The sequence below is a fragment of the Xiphophorus hellerii genome, chromosome 10 (assembly GCF_003331165.1).
Source record: "Xiphophorus hellerii strain 12219 chromosome 10, Xiphophorus_hellerii-4.1, whole genome shotgun sequence".
NCBI lineage: Eukaryota > Metazoa > Chordata > Actinopteri > Cyprinodontiformes > Poeciliidae > Xiphophorus > Xiphophorus hellerii.
Window position 1 is genome coordinate 13,909,928 of NC_045681.1, and position 18,390 is coordinate 13,928,317.

The 18,390-nt window shown below is 37.8% G+C and overlaps 1 protein-coding gene and 1 long non-coding RNA gene across 2 annotated transcripts in view; one reads left to right on the plus strand and one right to left on the minus strand.

Annotated features, from left to right (window-relative positions):
• sema4gb (sema domain, immunoglobulin domain (Ig), transmembrane domain (TM) and short cytoplasmic domain, (semaphorin) 4Gb) overlaps window positions 1–18,390 on the plus strand; it is a 39,832-nt gene that overhangs the window by 2,351 nt on the left and 19,091 nt on the right. Inside the window, exons 2-3 of the mRNA XM_032574546.1 lie at window positions 4,738–5,008; window positions 18,116–18,264. Of these exons, the coding sequence (XP_032430437.1) occupies window positions 4,870–5,008; window positions 18,116–18,264 (288 nt within the window). The 5' untranslated portion in view covers window positions 4,738–4,869. The remainder of the gene's footprint in view (window positions 1–4,737; window positions 5,009–18,115; window positions 18,265–18,390) is intronic.
• On the minus strand, window positions 11,986–18,153 carry LOC116727237 (uncharacterized). The gene is made up of 2 exons (XR_004340773.1): window positions 18,047–18,153; window positions 11,986–17,234 (listed from the first exon to the last, which is right to left on the minus strand). It is a non-coding gene; the product is annotated as an uncharacterized LOC116727237 (long non-coding RNA).

An 18,390-nucleotide genomic window follows, 5' to 3' on the forward strand; every position in this document is an offset into this window, starting at 1 on the left:
TACAATATTGTTGACGCAAGAGGAAAAAGGTCATTTATCTTTACTGCTGAGAAAGATTTGTCATCAGATATAAATGATCGGTTAAAACTCGGGATTCATGAGGAACTGGATTTTTCAATTTAACAAGCACACTAAAACAGCCTGAGCTTCATTTACACTTTAGCAGTGCCATGGACTTATATGCTGCATTGATGCAGTAATTCAAAATGATCCTATGTATTGAGTGCCTGGACATACTTTTCAGTTGGCTCACATGATCTTAATTGATCCTATGCATATGCTGTGAACATGTTGTAATTTTCTGAGAAACTGCACTTTTTTAATATAACTCCTAAAATAGCTTTTTGATAATGTTATTAGTTACTGAGTTGTGCAAAGCAAACTGTTTATGTTTATAACTTTAATACAGTGCTGGTGGCCCACAGAGTGAACCCACTTTTTCTGCTGTCATAGTGGAAGTAATCGCATTTGTGGGATTTACCACACTGCACGCTACATAGCTGAATAAAAGCACAAAAGTCTGCAGGTGAGCTTTTCATTTGTGCAAGATAAGCTCCCTTGTTTTGTTGATCTCCAATGGGAACGTCTTGTGTTCTGAAGAACATCTTGCTGTGGCTTTTGAAGTGAGGTTTCACCAAAGCATTGTCAACTCCTCATGCTCTGAAGACAATTTATTTTAGAGCATTTGCTGGAAATAAGACAGAAGGGACCAACTATCACTGAAATTAGGTCAAAGAGTCCCTGTAGATCTGTTCAGCGCTGAAAATTAGCAAACAGGAAGAAACTGTGTAGAATGCATTCGAGCCATCCTGCGCTGCTTTTGTTTGATTACTCTTGCCTGCCGCCATACGCGTCACATTGTTTGCGTGATTTCCATTAAGGCAGATGTGTTTACATTTTACCTCGTGGCTTTATCATGCAACACACTGCTGTCAGGCGCTTTGCCAACAGAACGCACAATACCCTTGCAGACGTGTTGAGAAATTGGTGTATTTTGTTGTGTGCTGGAGCAGCTGATGGGAAAAACCACAGGAAAACAGCTTGCTATCAGTGTTTAGTTACCACAGGTTTTCCTGACTCTGGTTCAGCGTTTGGCCTTGTCATCAAATCAAAGTCACATTGGTTTCATTTTGCATGGAATGTCAAAGGGAGGCAACTCTGACTTTTACATATCAAAGTGTGTTTACAGGTCTTGAAGAGCTGTAATGCACATGTGTGAAAAAGTTTTTGGCCATACAAGGAGGTGTATGAATGAGATAAAAGACAAAAATATTCCCAGTTGAATTTGAAGTAGCCATTTTAAGATGCAAAGAAATCTAGAGTGTGTATAATTAGATAACATGAGCTCGTGCAGATAGATGTCCGAAATGTCAGATCTAGCAGCTTCCAGATGGAAAAATGAAAATAAAGAAAAATCTTCAGCAAATGTCTTTTCCTGGTTGTTATAAAATCTTCACCCAACATTGAACCAAAGTTCATTTGATGGATGTGGCATAGATGTTTTACTAGGATTGTTTTTCTATCCAACAAAGGGTTCAACAAACTTTGCATTAAGATTGAGCAAATGTCTCTCAGATGTTCCCTCATTCCTCTTGTATTTCACAGCAATTTCCCATTTACCCAGAGTCCTCTACTAGGAAAAATATCCTGCTAAAATCTTTCCGTCTTCCGTCTTCAGTGTAGTAATGTAGTAAAGTAACATTTTCTGCTTGAATTCTCACACAAATCCCGTATCTGCATGATGAACTGATAGCTAAATATTTTAATTCAGTCTCTTTCTCGATGTGAACAGTGTGTAAAATAAAACTATTCTCAGTTTGAGAAAATCTTCCCTTCGGTGTTGTTGTGTCTTGTGAAGGTTCTCTGAAATTTACGTTGTACAAGTTGTAAATAATGTATAGGGAATCTTTATAGAACACTTCTTGCAAATTACCAGACGTTTGCACCGAATGAATTAATTTTTGGGGGACCTTTAGGGAACATTTTGGTACAAAAGCTACTAGCTGTGAAGACTTTGAGACCTTTTCTCTTAATATTTCCTACACTTTGCATTGCCAATTCAAAATACTTTAGAACAGAATGTTCCCTAAAGTTTCTTTATAAGTCAGACAATCTGTAACTTTAAGAAGACATTTAGGTAACATTCCCTGAAGCTTACAAAATATGTACTCTGTTGTGGTACTTTTAGGGAATGTTCGATAACGTTTGGACAGTTCAGTTAAAAATAACCCTCAAGAAATCTTTAGGAAATGATTTCTGACTGTTTTCTAGAAGTTAGAAATTCTGTATCCTTCAGAAATATTCAGGTTCTACAGTGTGTAACATTTAGGTAGTCTTCCCAGAAAGTGGCACTGTCAGTGTTTAAACTAACCATTGGCAACCCTTTTGGAAGCATCTCCCTGATGCTATATGCACTTAGCAGAGTTCATACAATTTGGAGATTGAGGAACAAGGTGTAATGAAGTTACTCTGGAGACATGTCATGACTTAAACTCTTTGCATAGACACATTTTCCTTGAATTTGTCACAGCTCACTGAGTTTAGTTAAATCCTTGGCGCATTGATCCTTTTCATCAGAACCCGTCACTTTCTCCTCTGTCGACTGTCCTTGCCCCTGTTAGTCTCAGAGCTCAGCACCCATCTGCTAACAGAAAGGTCACCAGCCTCATTGTACCCCACGCTGTGTGCGATTAGCAGCATGGCAGAGGCCATGATAGACTGATCTGGGCAGTCGCCAGTGTCACTCCTGGGCAGAACAAGATTCACATGGTTGACCCTTTGATCAGAAGCAGAGAACATCCAGCCAGGCGGTGATTTTGCTGATGGCTCGTGGCCTAATCTTCAGATTAACCGTCATGCTGCTCCACCGCAAACACAGCTAATTAAAAGAGGAAGTTTTGTTTTGCAGCATTTGCAGCATCACATTTCCAGGAGAGCATTATTTAATTATCGACTAGTTTTGAATAATAACAGCACTGTTGGATAATTGGCTGTACTCAGGGTGATGATGCATCTCGGCAAGGAATTGGCAGTTCGTGCTGTCACTAAGGAAAGAATGTTAATGCATAATATTTTTTCATTAGATTTAATTCTACAGGTTGGAAATCCTGTCGATTATTTCATGGTGACTTTACCACACAGCAACACAATAAGCAAGATACAAAATTTCAGGCGTATTTTCAGCTTCTTCCAGCTTGATTTTATGGCAGTCAGCACTGTGAGCAAGTATTCAGTCATTTCAGTTTTTTCTTCTTCTTTTGTTTCAATGAGTCAGGCTTTTCTGTGACCTTTTCAAATCTTGATCAGTTTTTTTTTTTTTTGCAGTGCTTGAAAGTTGTTCTGAACTTTTTCTTGCTTTTTCATCAACCTTTTTCAGTCCAGCAGATAATTTTCAGATGAATGTTAAATTTTTTGTTCGTGAAGCAACTTGACAGTAAAATATGAATTATTTTGTGCACAGAACATTTTTTGGTGTGTCCATTGGGATGTTGCTATAGTCAGAAAGAGAAAATTTAGGCATTTTTTTTATTTCAATTTATGAAAAATACCAAAGACAGCACAGTTTGACAAAAAATATATTTTAGCACCAACAAGGTGATTCTCACAGACTATTAGCTTAGGACTCACCACAGTAGGGATGATGGATATCTCAGCTCATGTATTTTTACCTGTTTCTCACATACTTGACTTTCCCCAATTTGCCTAAATAAACTGCACTCTTGTTAATATTTATGTTTGTATGTGACAAGTTTGAAAATTATATTAGCCTAACCATAAGTTTACAGTAATCCATATCAGAGATTTCACATTCTCATTACTGATGAAACAAAGATGAAAAAAGTGATAATTAAATTCAACATGAAGTCCAAATTATACAAGTGTTTTTTTGACAAGTGATAAAGGAGAGACATCCCTAATAAAATTAAATACTCTGACAGAAATTCTTCTTTTCAAAGCTCATTGAAGTCGTTTGCTGTATAATTTACCCTAATAAATAATAGTTGATATGACTCATTAAAAGTCTCAAACTGATTAAACACTAATAATGATGAATGTGTACCTTTCTTACTGCTACTGTACATAAAATAATAACATTTAAAACGTGTAAATCTCTAGACACTGTGACACTTCCTTTTTATCACCCACTTGTTTATTGTCCTATTTTTTAAGTATATATGACACAACATGTTTTCATGGTCAGGTACAAGTACTGGACTGAAAGTGAATGAAACACTTGGAGAAACCTTGAGAAGATCACAGGAAAGTCTTTGCTGCTTAGGAACAACATGCAAAGAAATGAAAGATGGTTTAAAGTGTTGATTCTGTATTATGTAAAGTATTCATGCGCATTGCCAGTGTTGATTAAAACGTACTTTTTTTACTGAGAAAGTTGACAAAAACAAGACAGGGCAACATTTAAAAATAAGTGTGAGCTCTTTAAGATTCATTTTTATAGGTTTTATATGTATCATTTTAACTTTAACTGTATGCACTCTTAAATGCACTACAATATTTAAAATTCCACATTTTAATTAAATAATGATGCTTGGAAAAAAAAAACAAAAGCATATTTAGGGGTTATTAGTGAATACATCTCAGCATTTTCCCTCAGATGGTAAACTCTTTGCTCAGCAAATGATAATTTATTTCCTAAATGCTCTGTAATAAAACTAATTAACGATGCTACATGAATTTACAATTTAAGTATTCATATTCATCTTTTCTATCCCTGCACAGACGGACTGACTGGAGGATAATGAAAGTGTGTGTCTGAGGCTGGAATAAGAAGATACACACTTTGCAGACACTTGCATTTTTTTGGATCCAACAAATTGAGCGCTGCATTGGACCCGGGTCAGTGTGTTAAACATGGGGGACCAGAAATCAATTCAGCCCTTCCTGCTCCTGCTGCTGATGCTCCTCAACAGGCTGTCTCAGCTGTGGGCATTTCCCTTCAGCCCATCGCTGGACCTGGACGTCACTCCCAGGACGACTATTTTCCACAAAGGTGGGAGTCAAATGTTGGTTTCTGTCTTATTTTTTAGAGAGGCGTATAGGGTTGAATTCGGTTTATAGAGTGACCATTAAAAATACTCACATTTTGTCACATATAACCCCCAAAATGTAATGTTTTTTCTTTGTATTTTATGTGATAGACAAACAGACAAAGCAGTGCATAAGTCTGAACCTTCTTGCTTTTGTACAAGCAAGCATAATGCTTGATGTACATTAGCATTAGCCCTCTTTCATTTGGAAACTCTAAATAAAATACAGTGCAATAAGTTGCCCTCAGAAGTCACCTAATAAGTGAAAAGAAAGCTGTGGAAAATGCTCAGCAAGGTTAGGCTATAAAACAATATCCGAACATCTTGCAGAGCTCTGTTCAATCCGTCATCTGAAAATAGAAAGAGTATATAGCACCACTGCAAGACTTGGCTCTCAGACTGAACTGACAGGCTGGGCAAGGAGTGAATTAATCAGAGTAGCCACCAAGATTTCCATATTGTGTCAGAAATCCACAGCTCAGGTAAGACAAGTCTGCCCTCTACAATTCTAGCCTTTAAGAGAGGAGAGAATGTAAGAACTCTGCTTGTATATGAAAACAGTGCTGTGGTCTGATGAGAAAAATTTGAACCTTTTGGCAGCATCATGCAGAAACATGGAAACTGGTCAAAGTTTATGGGAATACAGATGGAGCTAAATAAAGTGAAAATCATGGAAGGAAAACCTATTGGAGCCAGAAAAAGACTTGAGACTAGGACAGAGGTTTAACATCCAGAAGCACTCAGTGTGGTGTCCAGTTAAAGTCCAGACTTGAATCTAGCTGAAAAACTGTGGGAAGACTTGAAAATCAGTGTAAACATATGCTCTCTGTCAAATTTGACTAGCTTGAGTCATATTGCATAAAACAATGGGCAACAATCTCAGCCCCAGATGAGCAAAGCTGATAGATACATATCCAGAAGACTTAATTGGTGGTTTTATAATGAATTGTCTCATGGGATTCTGAATACAAATCCATACAAAACAATGTATAATCTTCTTTCCATTTGACAATTATGCCCTGCTTTGTGCTGGTCTGTCACTTTCAATCCCAATCAATTACTCTGGAGTATATGAGACCAAGTGTGCAAAAGCTTGAAAAACAAATTATGTTGTAATTAGTTTAGAGTTCCTATAAAATGACAATATTATGTATGGCATTTGGATCTAAATTACTGTCTTAGGAATGGTTCCCATAAATAGACACAAATTATTCAGCAAAGTACATTTTTCATCCCCACAACCACAGATTTAAAAGCCCCACTTGCAGTTTGGACATTTTTTCTCTGACTTAACTTTGTCCCAAGAAATACAACACCTGGCTAGTGACTAGTTTTTATGAACACTGCTTGTTGATATAAATAAACCACAGACATATTGTGGTATCACAACACAAATGCACAGAGCAACTAAATAACAACCTGACTGTCCTTATTTGTTGCTGCTGCTGCTGCTGCTGCCTCCTCCCCTCCGTGTTAAAGTGGCACAGTTTTTAAAGTTGGCCCTGAAGACGGTTCCTTCATGCTCAGAGTTATTAATCGCCTCTCTCAAGCCCTGTCCTAGATCACACGGCTCAGCAAACACTTCTAATGAAACAATAGACAGGAGGCCTCCATAAAAGAGGACCTGAGCTCCATGGACCTGATTAGAGTTTGTGCAGAAAATGCTGCTGAATAAGGGGATCTTGGTTGATGAGTTGGTATTTATAAAGACCATCAGCATCTCTAGTTCAACCCCTCTTACTGCCCACCCCCTCATCCTCTGCTTTAGTGTTTCCGGCTTCCTATCACTGTGGAAGAGGCCAATATTGCTGCTGCTGAAAGGTGGGAACTTCAGCGCACTTAAACTGAAGTACCACTCCACCTTTCCTCATTCTTATCTGCAGGTCTCTGACGTGTTTTTAGAAGTACTACTGAGTTTCGCTTTTTTTTTTCTTGTCACATTTTAGTGTTTCATACCATCAAACAAGTTTGAAAATCACACATATATAAAGTGAGTAAATACAAAATGTTGTTTTCAAACTGTGATTTAAGGGGAAAGATTTGTCCAAACCAACCTGGTCTGCTGTAAAAAAACAACCCCCAAACCTCTGCACACCTAATAACTGGTTCTACCACTATATTTTGTAACAACTGCCATCAAGGATTTGCAATAACTTGCAATAAGTATTTTCAAAGTATTATAGAAGACTTTTAGCCCTCTTTATTCCCACAATTTTTTTTTTCCCAAGGATGAATGACCTGTTTGGGAATATCCAAGACCCTTTCCATTGGACTTTGTCAGTGTGATGTCCTTGTTATAAAATGCTGTGGTAAATTTATGCCAGATGTAATAGGAACCTTCTAAAACATTCCACTTTTGCCTCATCAGTCTACAAAATCATGAACACTGACATTAAGTGAGGCACGTGGTGCCTGCAGTGCATTTGATGTTCTTGGGGGTTCTTTTGTGACCTCCTGCATGAATTTTTGCTGAGCTTTTAGAGCAATTTTGGTAGGCTACACACTCCTAGGAAGGATCATTGCTTCACGCCTTCTCTTTTTGTGTATAATGGCACTTAGGGAGCTTCTTTTGAAACGGTTTTGCAGAATTTGGAGCATGATGTTTGCTTTTTCAGATTATCATTTTTTAACTCTACTAATCTGGCAGAAATCAGATCTCGATGTGGCTTGAAATTCATAATTTAACAAGGTGTGAATACTTTTGTAAGACCCTGTAAAATCACATGCTGATGATTTTGAGCCAGGACAAAAATACAGTGGACATGCGATTCCTTTCCACAACAAACGTTTTCAGCTGCTGAAGCTTTTAGCAGTTAATTAACATGCATCTGATCATTCTGATTGATAATTCAAATACAATGCGATTCACAACCAAAACATATGAAGTCACAAGGCTTACCAAAACGCATAGGAAGTGACTCAACATTTACAATTTATTGTTGTGAAATTGTTTTGCAAAACTCTATGTTGCAATGAAGCCCTATAGAATTGTTGAATTATGAAACAAATTAAAATTTCATGGACTTGGAGAACTTCATCAGATTAGACTCCTTGAGTCTCTCTGAGAACGTTTGTTCCTTCATCCAAGATACAAAAAGGCTGTTGCTTCATTCTATCCCCTCCAAACTATCATGTCTTCACTTTCATATTTCTGCTCCTTCTTTGGATTATGGACCATACTCGCTCTATTTTCTGTGGGCTCTTTTCTGTTCTGCAGCTCAAGCCTGTCAGTCATTACAAATCTTATTTTTCTCTTGGCGCTTATAAAAAAATTGCCCTTGACCCACTTTTTCATCGTTAGGGAAGGCGCGCAGTAGTGCAGGCTGGGCATATGTGTCAGCATGTCTGTCATTCTTGTCAGTGTATGCCATCTGAGGGTCTGTGTTGTTTCTGTGATGCTCCCGGGAAAAACATTTTGTAAAATCCGACTGTGTGCGTCTCCTGAGACATATGACATTATGGGTGATGACAGACAACTTTTCTATATGCGATATGTGGGCGTCAATATGGATGGGAAAATCTGTGGAAGGACATTTGCTATAATTTTGAGCTGCTATGAAGGGCTACTCGTTAATTTACAGTGTGCTTTACTGGTGGCCTGGATCAGTGGGAGGACAAAAACTTGCTGTATCAGTGGAAGCTTAGATATATACAGTATGTATTATATGTATTGCGACATCTCAGAGGATGACTTTATGGGACATAAAATTCTGAGAAATGAATGCATTAGCAAACTCCTGTAAGTGAGAAAACAGATTATATAATATTTCTGTGCAGAAAGCAGCATTAAAAGTGAAATTAAATATATTTTTAAACGGTTACTCCAAACTCAAATGAACGTAATCACTGATGACCCTGCAGTTTTAGGCAGACTTTATTGTGTTGGTTTCCTACTGGCATTTTCTCTTTGTCCGATTCTCTCTCATTGGATTCAAAAACACTTTTGAACTAAAGACAAATATTCAGTGATTTAAAAAAAAATAAAAGAAAAATGTCTGTCCAACCAATAAAAAGTCCCTCTGGATAAGACAGTGATTTAATTGCAATTAAACAACAAGTATTTACTGTCTCTTGCCCAATAAGCAAAATATATCAACAAATAAGTCTTTGCTAGCTGAGGAAAATGAGGGTTTTGTATGTTTCATGTCGCTTGACAGTATTTCAAAAGGATAAGATCTGGACTTTGACTTGACACAAGACTTTGTATTTCATAGTCTACAACTAGTCTGGTGGATTTACTGGACTCGAAATGTCCTCAGAAACAGTCAGGAGCGCAACGAACTCAATATTTCTGGTTTCACAGGGAAATCTGCTTGAACATGCTGTGTAACAGTGTTTTAATCATGTTCAATTGATGTGATGCTTTTATGTTTTTCCATTTTAAATGGGAGTATGTGAGAATAATGCATCTTCTGTTGAGAATATGTTTTTTCTTTAACTTCTATTGTTTATGTATATCAGTTATCAAAATTGATATGAAATATCTGTATGTCCAAATTAAATGAACAGAATTGCAATGTTTTTAACTCTAGTGCTCCTAGCTGACTTGTTTGGAAGGGGTGTAGCTAAATGTTGTCGCTTTCCTTCTCTATTGTTGTTCTGTAGCATGCTGAAGAGGTCCTAACTTCCCATATGGTTTACTCATATTATTATTGTGGTGTGTTCACAGCTCCAGCATGATTATTGTGGTAGCAGATCGCTGATGATGAACACATTTAATATTCACAGAAGTGCAGTGTTAGCTGCACCCACTGCTATTGAAATACTAATGATGTTTTACTCCCATCAGCATTTTTGTCAAGTTTGCTTTACCTTTCGTTTTCCCCATTGAGCTCTTCTGTCTGTTAAGCTTTTATGCTTTGGTGTTTTACCTCCACTGAGAGATCTATCGTGTTTTGATTTCCTGCTAGCACTGATCTTTGATTTTAGCTGGAACTTATTGATGATTCAGTGATAGCGTGTTGGAAGACCTGAAACAACACCAAAACTATCCGTGTCTTGTACAAATGGGTTATGTTTGACTTTTGGTATTTGAGATGAAAGACTTGGCTGTCTTTCATCTCATTCTGCAGTCTCCCAGGCTGAAGAAGTGCTGGAAAAGACTTGGCTCTCACACAAGCGCTAAAAATAAAGATTTTGTGTTTCTTTCATTTTTAACTGGGTCGTAAACTCTGACATGACACAGAATAATATCTACCTGACAGCGGTTTTCATTTCATATTTGTTATAAATAATATTCCCTAGACTAGAATAATTTTACTTTATCAGAACAGGCTGTCTGGAGAGCTAAACAACAAATAGATTTATCCATCCATATGTAAGTTTTAGTTGTTTTTAACAAATAGAAAACTGAATAGCAGCATATACACGTATGCCTACCAGATTTGCTTTTTTAGACCTAATGTCTGTTTTTCTTTGTCAAATAAGGATGCACTCCATCAAGATCAAGTTAATTAGGGAGCATTTGCCAATGGCAAATTTCAAGTATTTCCACAGATTTTCTATAGGATTTAGATGTGAACTTTAAGTAGGTTTTTGTCCTCCTCAGTTTGAAGTCTTTTACAGCTTTTAACAGATTTTCTTTGCATTTAGCTCCATCAACTCTGAAGAAACGCTTCTCATAGCATGATGTCACAGCAGGGATGAAGGGCTTGAGGTGATATATATTGTTTTCCGTGTAGGCCAAAATGTTTGGTTTTAGTCCAACATTGTACAGCTAACTTTAAGCTAGATTTCTCACCTTTCTTCCTGCCCCTCCTGAATAAAGCAATGAATTGTGAAGGACATAACTTACACCTGAGTGGTCAATCTCTGCAGTTCCTCCAGTGTTACCATGGACATCTTGGCTGCTTTTCAGATTATTTATCTCCTGATTTATGCTTTTTAAGCTATATACACAGAGTTTAACAAGAATAAACACAATATACTTGTGTTAAGTAATCAAATTGGAACTCACTCCATGTTATGTGTAAACCTAAAGGATACATTTCAATTTTAAACTTGGAGCAAATTCAAAAATAATCTTCTCTGTCATCCTAAATGACTCGTGCTTTTCTTAGAGAGTTGTGTATATTTCTTTACATAACACAACCCAAAGTTATGTCCACCAACTCTTGAGCTTGGTTAAGAAATAAGAAGATCCTTATGTAATGTGGATAAATTTGACAACAGCTGACAGTTCTGACAGTGTCCAATGAAATCAAATTAATATTCCCTTAAAGCATTTTGTCCTCAAATGTCTGAACACGTGTGTGGTTGTGTTTGCGTCACGTGCTCACCACTGTGCGTCCTGTGAGCAGTGAGTCACACAGGAAGTCACACAGTCTCAGTGATTGTGGCACATGTACAAACATTCAGTGGATTTACTATCATCCAGGACCCCACATGGAGGATTTCAAATGTGTCTGAGCCTGAGTTTTCACATTCTGGCTTCACCACCTGTTACAGCTCAGAGTAGAAAACACCATTAAGCACTCCTCAGATCTTCTGAGTCATGGAAGCATGTACAGTACAGACCAAAAGTTTGGACACACTTTCTCATTGAATTCAATGAGAAAGTGTGTCCAAACTTTTGGTCTGTACTGTATGTGCAAGAGAAAAGAACCTTGACAGATGTTCATGCAGGGCAGCTGTTTTGACCCATTCAGATTCACAAACACCAGTCACAAGAGCACCCATACATACTATGAGAGGACAACAGTAACAGAAAGCAACCTGAAAACTAAATGGCTCCAGGCACACCTCAGTGGTCTGTTGACTTTTCACATTGATTTTGTGGTAAAGCCCAAAGTACAATGTGTGTCTGTTGTATTTATTAAACCTTAGCTTCGGGGACCAGGGGACCAACATCTGCGAGGGTCTGTTATTTAATTAGAAATATCTATTGTTTTCCTATAGTGAGGAAATTCAGGACACTACATAGGGGCATAGTCACACCATCCATGTGCGGGTTCTTTATTTGTATTGATAACCAATACATTAAGTACATGAGACATGGTTTGCTTAGGGGTAAAAAATGAAACAATAACCAAATACAGTGGCAAGAAATGAGTGTATGAATTTGCAAAGGGGTGAACTGACCTCGAGTCCTTCTCAAGTGCATGTCTGCTTTTTCTATGCAACACGAAAATATGAATATTTGGTGTGAATCACTGTGGCACTTGCTCAGTGTTTGCAATGCTAAAAACAAGCAAAAAAAAAAACATCTAACCTTATCCAGGGCCAAGGCTGCTGCATAATAAATTTAAATGAGCGAAAATGTGAACATTTCAAACCCAGAATCTTAGGTTTAATACTGTGGTGCAAATGACCCAAAATAAACAGGTACAATTGTATTTCATTAAATTAGAATATCATCAAAAACTTAATTTATTTCAGAAATTCAAATGAACAAGTAAACTCAAGTAAACTAAAATCATATAGTACATAAATGATGACATATAGTATACACACAGACTGATTTTAATGATTTGCCTCAGTTAACTTTGATGAATGTAGCTTACATTTAATCAATGTAAGCTACATGGAAAAACAAAATGAATTTTCCAAATTAATTTGAATATTAAATAAGAGCAATAAAAAAGGATTACCATAATACAAAAATGTTGCAATCATGGGAAGATTGTTATTTAGAAGAAAAGGGTACATGAAATTTCTAATAAAGTCACATATATGATAATTATTTTCATAATACATTCTGTAGCTCCACTTTTTGAAAGTTTCTTTTCTCGTCACTGAGGTGAAACTTTAAAAGTCAAATCAGGCAGAAAGATCTCTTTTTAATGTTCACATCTAGCAGAGAGGCAGTTTAAAAGAAACTCTAATTACAGCCCATTAATTCGACTGAGACTGAGGCGCTGAAAAACGTATATTAGCTTGTCCTTTTTTTTCCCATTGCGCATCTGGTTGTCCTGTCATTGAAGCTTAGGAAGTATAAGACAACACGTTGTGCCAAGATCCGAGACCAAGGACGTTGTGCCTCTGCTGCCTTGAGGCCAGTCGCACTTTGTGTCAGTGAAGCCCTTCTCTTCAGTGCTGAGCTTGTTATTTCATACTGCCACTATTTTTACAAGACAGAAACCAAGGCTTTTGCTCACTCATGGATGACGCACAATCCACGTGTTCTTTCCATTGCCTTGGGTTGCAGAACTTTTTCGAACGAGTTGCACAACTCTATCTCCTGAACATGATCTTAGCTGGAAATTTTCACTGTTGTAATGAGAATGACACACATTTAGTTCCCTAAAACTATACATTGTGCAGTGAATGAATACTTTATAGTGGAGAGGATCTGCGACAGACTGGCGACCTGTCCAAAGTGTACCCTGTCTCTCGCCCGGAACGTTAGCTGGAGATAGGCACCAGCACCCCTCCCAACCCCACTAGGGACAAGGGTGTTAGAAAATGGATGGATGAATGGATGGATGGATGGATAGTGGAGAGGACACTTTGCTGCATTAGTCACCCTCGCCAACCCATCATAAAAGAGCTACCACCCACCCTTCAGATAAATTCCCTCCTGGTGTTTACTGACCTTTGAGTTTAGGAGCTGTTCTTAGTTCTCTGAAGTCTGGGATGAAGGTCTCAGAAATTATATGGTAAAGTTGGCCATTCTTAAGAGTTGATGTGATCATTTATGCTGGATGTGAAAAAAAGGTGTACTATGTGACATTTTTTATATTTGGATATTTATGTATGAATAGTTAATATGACCTGTAACAATAATAAGAAATTTGGATCTTATTAGCTTAGTTTTATTGTTTTAAACAATAAAACTAAGAAAATACATTTGAACATTTTCTGTAAAATCTAATTAAAAACATTTCTGGGTAAAAAATAATTTTGACAGTCTCACATATATTCCCCCCCAAAATTGCTAAAATTCAATAAAGGCAGATCCCACAGTATATGAATATGAAGCATTTGGAAACTTTGCCCTTTTTATACCTCAGACATCTAGTTTGTTGTGCTTTTGACCCTTAGAGTGAACACCAAGTTGAGATCAAACAAGTCACCTGAGGGCTTCAGAAAAAAACATTGAAGCAATTCGTGAGTCTGGAAAGGGATTTATAAAGGAAAGAATTGGGAATAATTTCAAGTTGGAGGACTTTTCAAGTAGCATCCAAGCAAGTTCATCCAATCAATATATTTGGGAAATAATAAGGAACATAAACACAGTAGAACCAAAGACCCAGGATTATAACAGCACAATAAATTTTGCCTACTTTCAGAGGTTGCGTCAGGAATATGTAAGGCTATCTGTGAAAGGAAATACACCTGAAGCAGAACTTCCCCCTGCAATATGACAATATGAAATAAAAAGTCCTTGAATGAAGCAAAAGCCTTGGGGAGGATTTTAAACGAGCTATACGAGAAACCTCACCTAATGTAAATTTGTAGACTCATTCCTGACTCTGTTATGTAGGCCGAGCCCAGTATGATAACCCACATATTGACCAGTGAGGCTGTTCCTGTGGGTGTCTGTCAATATCTGACCTAATATGAAGAGGCTGTGGTTATTGGCCAAGGAAGGGACAATCTGACTCACTCTGAATTGCTACTGTCATCTCCCTCGGTCTCCATGTGACAGTAAGACGAGCTGACAGTCATGTGACCCAAAAAAACTCCCTCCATGTGACGCTGTGGAAACCCCAAACTGCTTTCATTGTGTTCATTGAGTTTTATTATCTCAGATCAAATCAGCTTGTCGTTCAACATTATCATCACGGCTGTTTCCAATCAAAGCCGCTGAGGCGTCAGTAACAGTGCAGCTGAGATGGAGGAAGTCGATGACTAGTTTTAATGTTTATTTGGTTGACTTCATCCATTTTTTGGCTTGGTTAGGCAGTCGACAGGTAACAGTGTTCACACCCTCTGTAAAAGTATTCACACCCATTGTACTTTTTTACATTTATACAATGTAAAACAATTGTTACAGGTACAACAATTGTTAGTGTGGTTTATGCAATAGATGTTATTTTATGCAATAGACCAACACAAAATAAGGTATAATTATGAAGGAAAAATGAAGTAAAATCTAAAAAGTGAGGTGTGTATTTGTATTCAGCTCTCTTTATTCTGCTACCCCTAAACTTAAAGCAACATTCTCCTGTCAGACATCGACTAATTAGTAAATAGAGACAATTTAATCTCAGAATAATCAAAATTTTGTTGTTATAAAACTCCATCTTTAAAATCAGAGTGTAGCTCAACTTTATACCTATGTGCCTGTCTAACTAAACTGACTGGCGGGAAAAGGAGAGTATTAGTCTGAAAATTAGCCAAGAGGCTCCTGAGGGAACTTCAGAGATCCAGAGTTCAGATGGGATAATCTGTAGGCATGAAAACTATTATAATTATTTATGGACTCAATAACTCTAACCTTTAAGGAATACTGGCATGAAGAAATCCAAATACTGGAGAAAAAAAAAATTCAGCTTGCAATTTGCCACAAGCAATGTAGAAGATGTAGTAAATATGTGGTAGAACATGTTTTGGTCAGATGGGACCAAAAGTGAACATTTTGGCTTAAATACAATATACACATGTAGTAGAAAACTAACTTTACACATCAGGTAGACACACAAATGCCAAAAAAAAAAACAAAGTGCTGGCAGAATCAGGGTGTATGGATAATTATTTTCAGGTGGGACAGAGAACCTGGACTGAGTTGAAGGGAAGATGGATGAAGCTAAGACATGAAAATTCTCAAGAATACTTGTTAGAGGTTGCAAAAGAGATTTGCCTTCCAGCAGGACAATGACCCTAATAATAATAAAAAAAGAAGGCTGTAAAATATAAGGATAAAAATCAGTTTTTACTGTGGTTACACTGTTTTCTTCAGTTAAAGAAGGATCCTCCTGTATATTGCTTACTCCTTGAAGAAAAGTAAAACAGTAGGTGATTAATTGTGACAGGAATAAATCGATTGGCTTATACAGTACAGGCTGGATACATTACCATAATTTCCTAACAGAAAGAGAAGAGGGGGAGACGATAGAGAGGATCCGTGGAGATTAATATTCCCATCTGCACCCTGCTGACTTGGATCCTTCAGCGTAACATGGTTGATACCTTCATTCTCTTGTTTTCTAATGACTGCTGCTCTTTCTGTGTGTGGAGATTTATCCTCCTGAATGTCAGATTTACTCAGTCAGACATTAATCGCCAACTCTGAGTGCAAATCAAAGCTCTGTAAACCTATTTTTGCACAGATGGAGATCTTCTGCACCCAGAGGAGAAAAAACAATGTCCTCCTTTTCTCTGTCTCGCAGCGGTAGTCGCAACCTGCCCCCATTTCTCGGGTGCGGCACTGGGGCGTGTTCAAATATTTAGCTTTGTGCACCCTGCCAACTTATTTTGCAATGGATGAAAAATTGGTTTGTCTGGGAAAAAGAGCATCCAGCAGCACAGCTTCAGTAAGACAGTAAGGCTCCATGGCTGCACAGTAACCCTTATTTGTCCTACTTACTATTTGAATCATTCCCCTCACCCTCATTCACTCGCACACATCCTCGAGCACAGAAATCATGATGGGCTTGGCAGCACTGCTGATGTGATTTGGCAGTATTGGGGCATGATTCCTGCTGAATGCCCTGAAATGTTGTTTTCCCTGAGCCACCCCATTCCCACTCTGTGTCCTCTCCCCGCAGTCAACACCCCACTACCACCATCTCACCAAGCATGTTCATTTAAGTGTTTACGATAGAAATACTTGCAAAGAAATGTGGAGGCCAAACCGCCCACAATTTCATTTATAAATACCGAAATTTACTTTAAAGAAATAGAAGCAAATGGATTTAAAGATACTTCAGGCTCACGAGGATCAGAGTGAATTTGTCCTGGCTATGGAACAGCGGACCAGATTTTTACCCTTGTGGAGTTGCTGAAGAGGTTATGGGAGTCCACTTATGTCGTCCATGTTTATAGGGGCGGAGGGTATTGGATTAGACCTGATCTTCCACTACATTAAAAGTAGATAAAAATGTATCCCGGTGCACCTCTCTTTGGAAGTTTTCCAGACACGGATGCTGGGAGGCGCTGCCGTGGATCCAGGACATGCCCAGAAGTGGCCGCACTGTAAATCTTTTCTGGGCTTGGTACGCCTCGGGATCCCTAGAATGAGCCAGCGAGTTTTGCTGGGGAGAGGGATGATGCCTGGGTTTCCCTCCTGGATCTGTTAACCTGGTCCTGGATAAGAGGAAGGCTGGCTGGATGGATTGAGGTCCCTGTGACATGGGATGTTCCTCTTTCAACTATAACTTATTTTAGATCTGTTCCTCACAGAACAAACTGATTTAAAAACAACTGCTCTAATAAAATGATTGAAAACACAAAAGAACCATCATTTTTAAACACCAGCATGTGAGGCAGGGGACATAATTGGATGGTAGCTGAGTCAGCTCTGCGTCTGCTGTTTTTTTTGTTGTTGTGATCCTCCACCAGTGTTTGTCAATATTGTCAAAGCTACATGAGACGAAAATGTTTGAGGGGAATAGCTAAATATAATCATCATAAATCATAAATGAAGGTATAGTGTTTTGAGTTATATTCATGCAGATGCATCTAAGCAAAATCATAATAAAAAACGCCTCTAATTTGATTCAAAATCTAAAAATCATTTATGAATGACAGTTTCTTTGAAAGCTTCAGTCTTGTGAAAAGTTGCCATAGTAATATGCATGTATACTTATTGAATGGATTTTGCCATTTGACAATTTGGAGTAATTTATTTTAACACAACCTGGAACCCTTAACCCACACAATATTCATTTCTAATTCTAATTTCTAAACAATATATTTTTTTTGCTTGCTTGTTATTTCATTTTCCCTCTAATCACGTAAAGCACTTTGAATTACCTTGTTGCTGAAAATGTGCTCTAGAAATAATATCACCTTGCCTTAATTGAAACCCAATAACTGCTGATAGAAATATATGCTCTAAATGTTTTATCAACGTAACAAGGTTTAAGTCTTGGTAAATGAAAAAATGACATACTGACCTGTTTATATATCTTAGACTTCTGAAGCTGCAAGTAAATCTTGTCACAACCTGTGTGTTATACCTCTAGGAATGCTGAGCAGTAATGGCTTCACGGGCTCATCCCAGAACTACAGTACCCTGCTGCTAGAGGAGGAGACTGGGCGTCTCTATGTGGGGGGCAGAGGAGCTTTATATGCGCTGAACACCTCCAACATCTCCACATCTGCAAACCTCACTGTAAGTGTGTACTGCAAGCCAAAATAAAGCCCACTTATTTCCTTTGTTTGAAAAAAAATAGCAAAACTAATTTAATGAGAGAAGAAAAAAACAACTAATAATAGCCTTAAGCAAACAGTCTGAGTA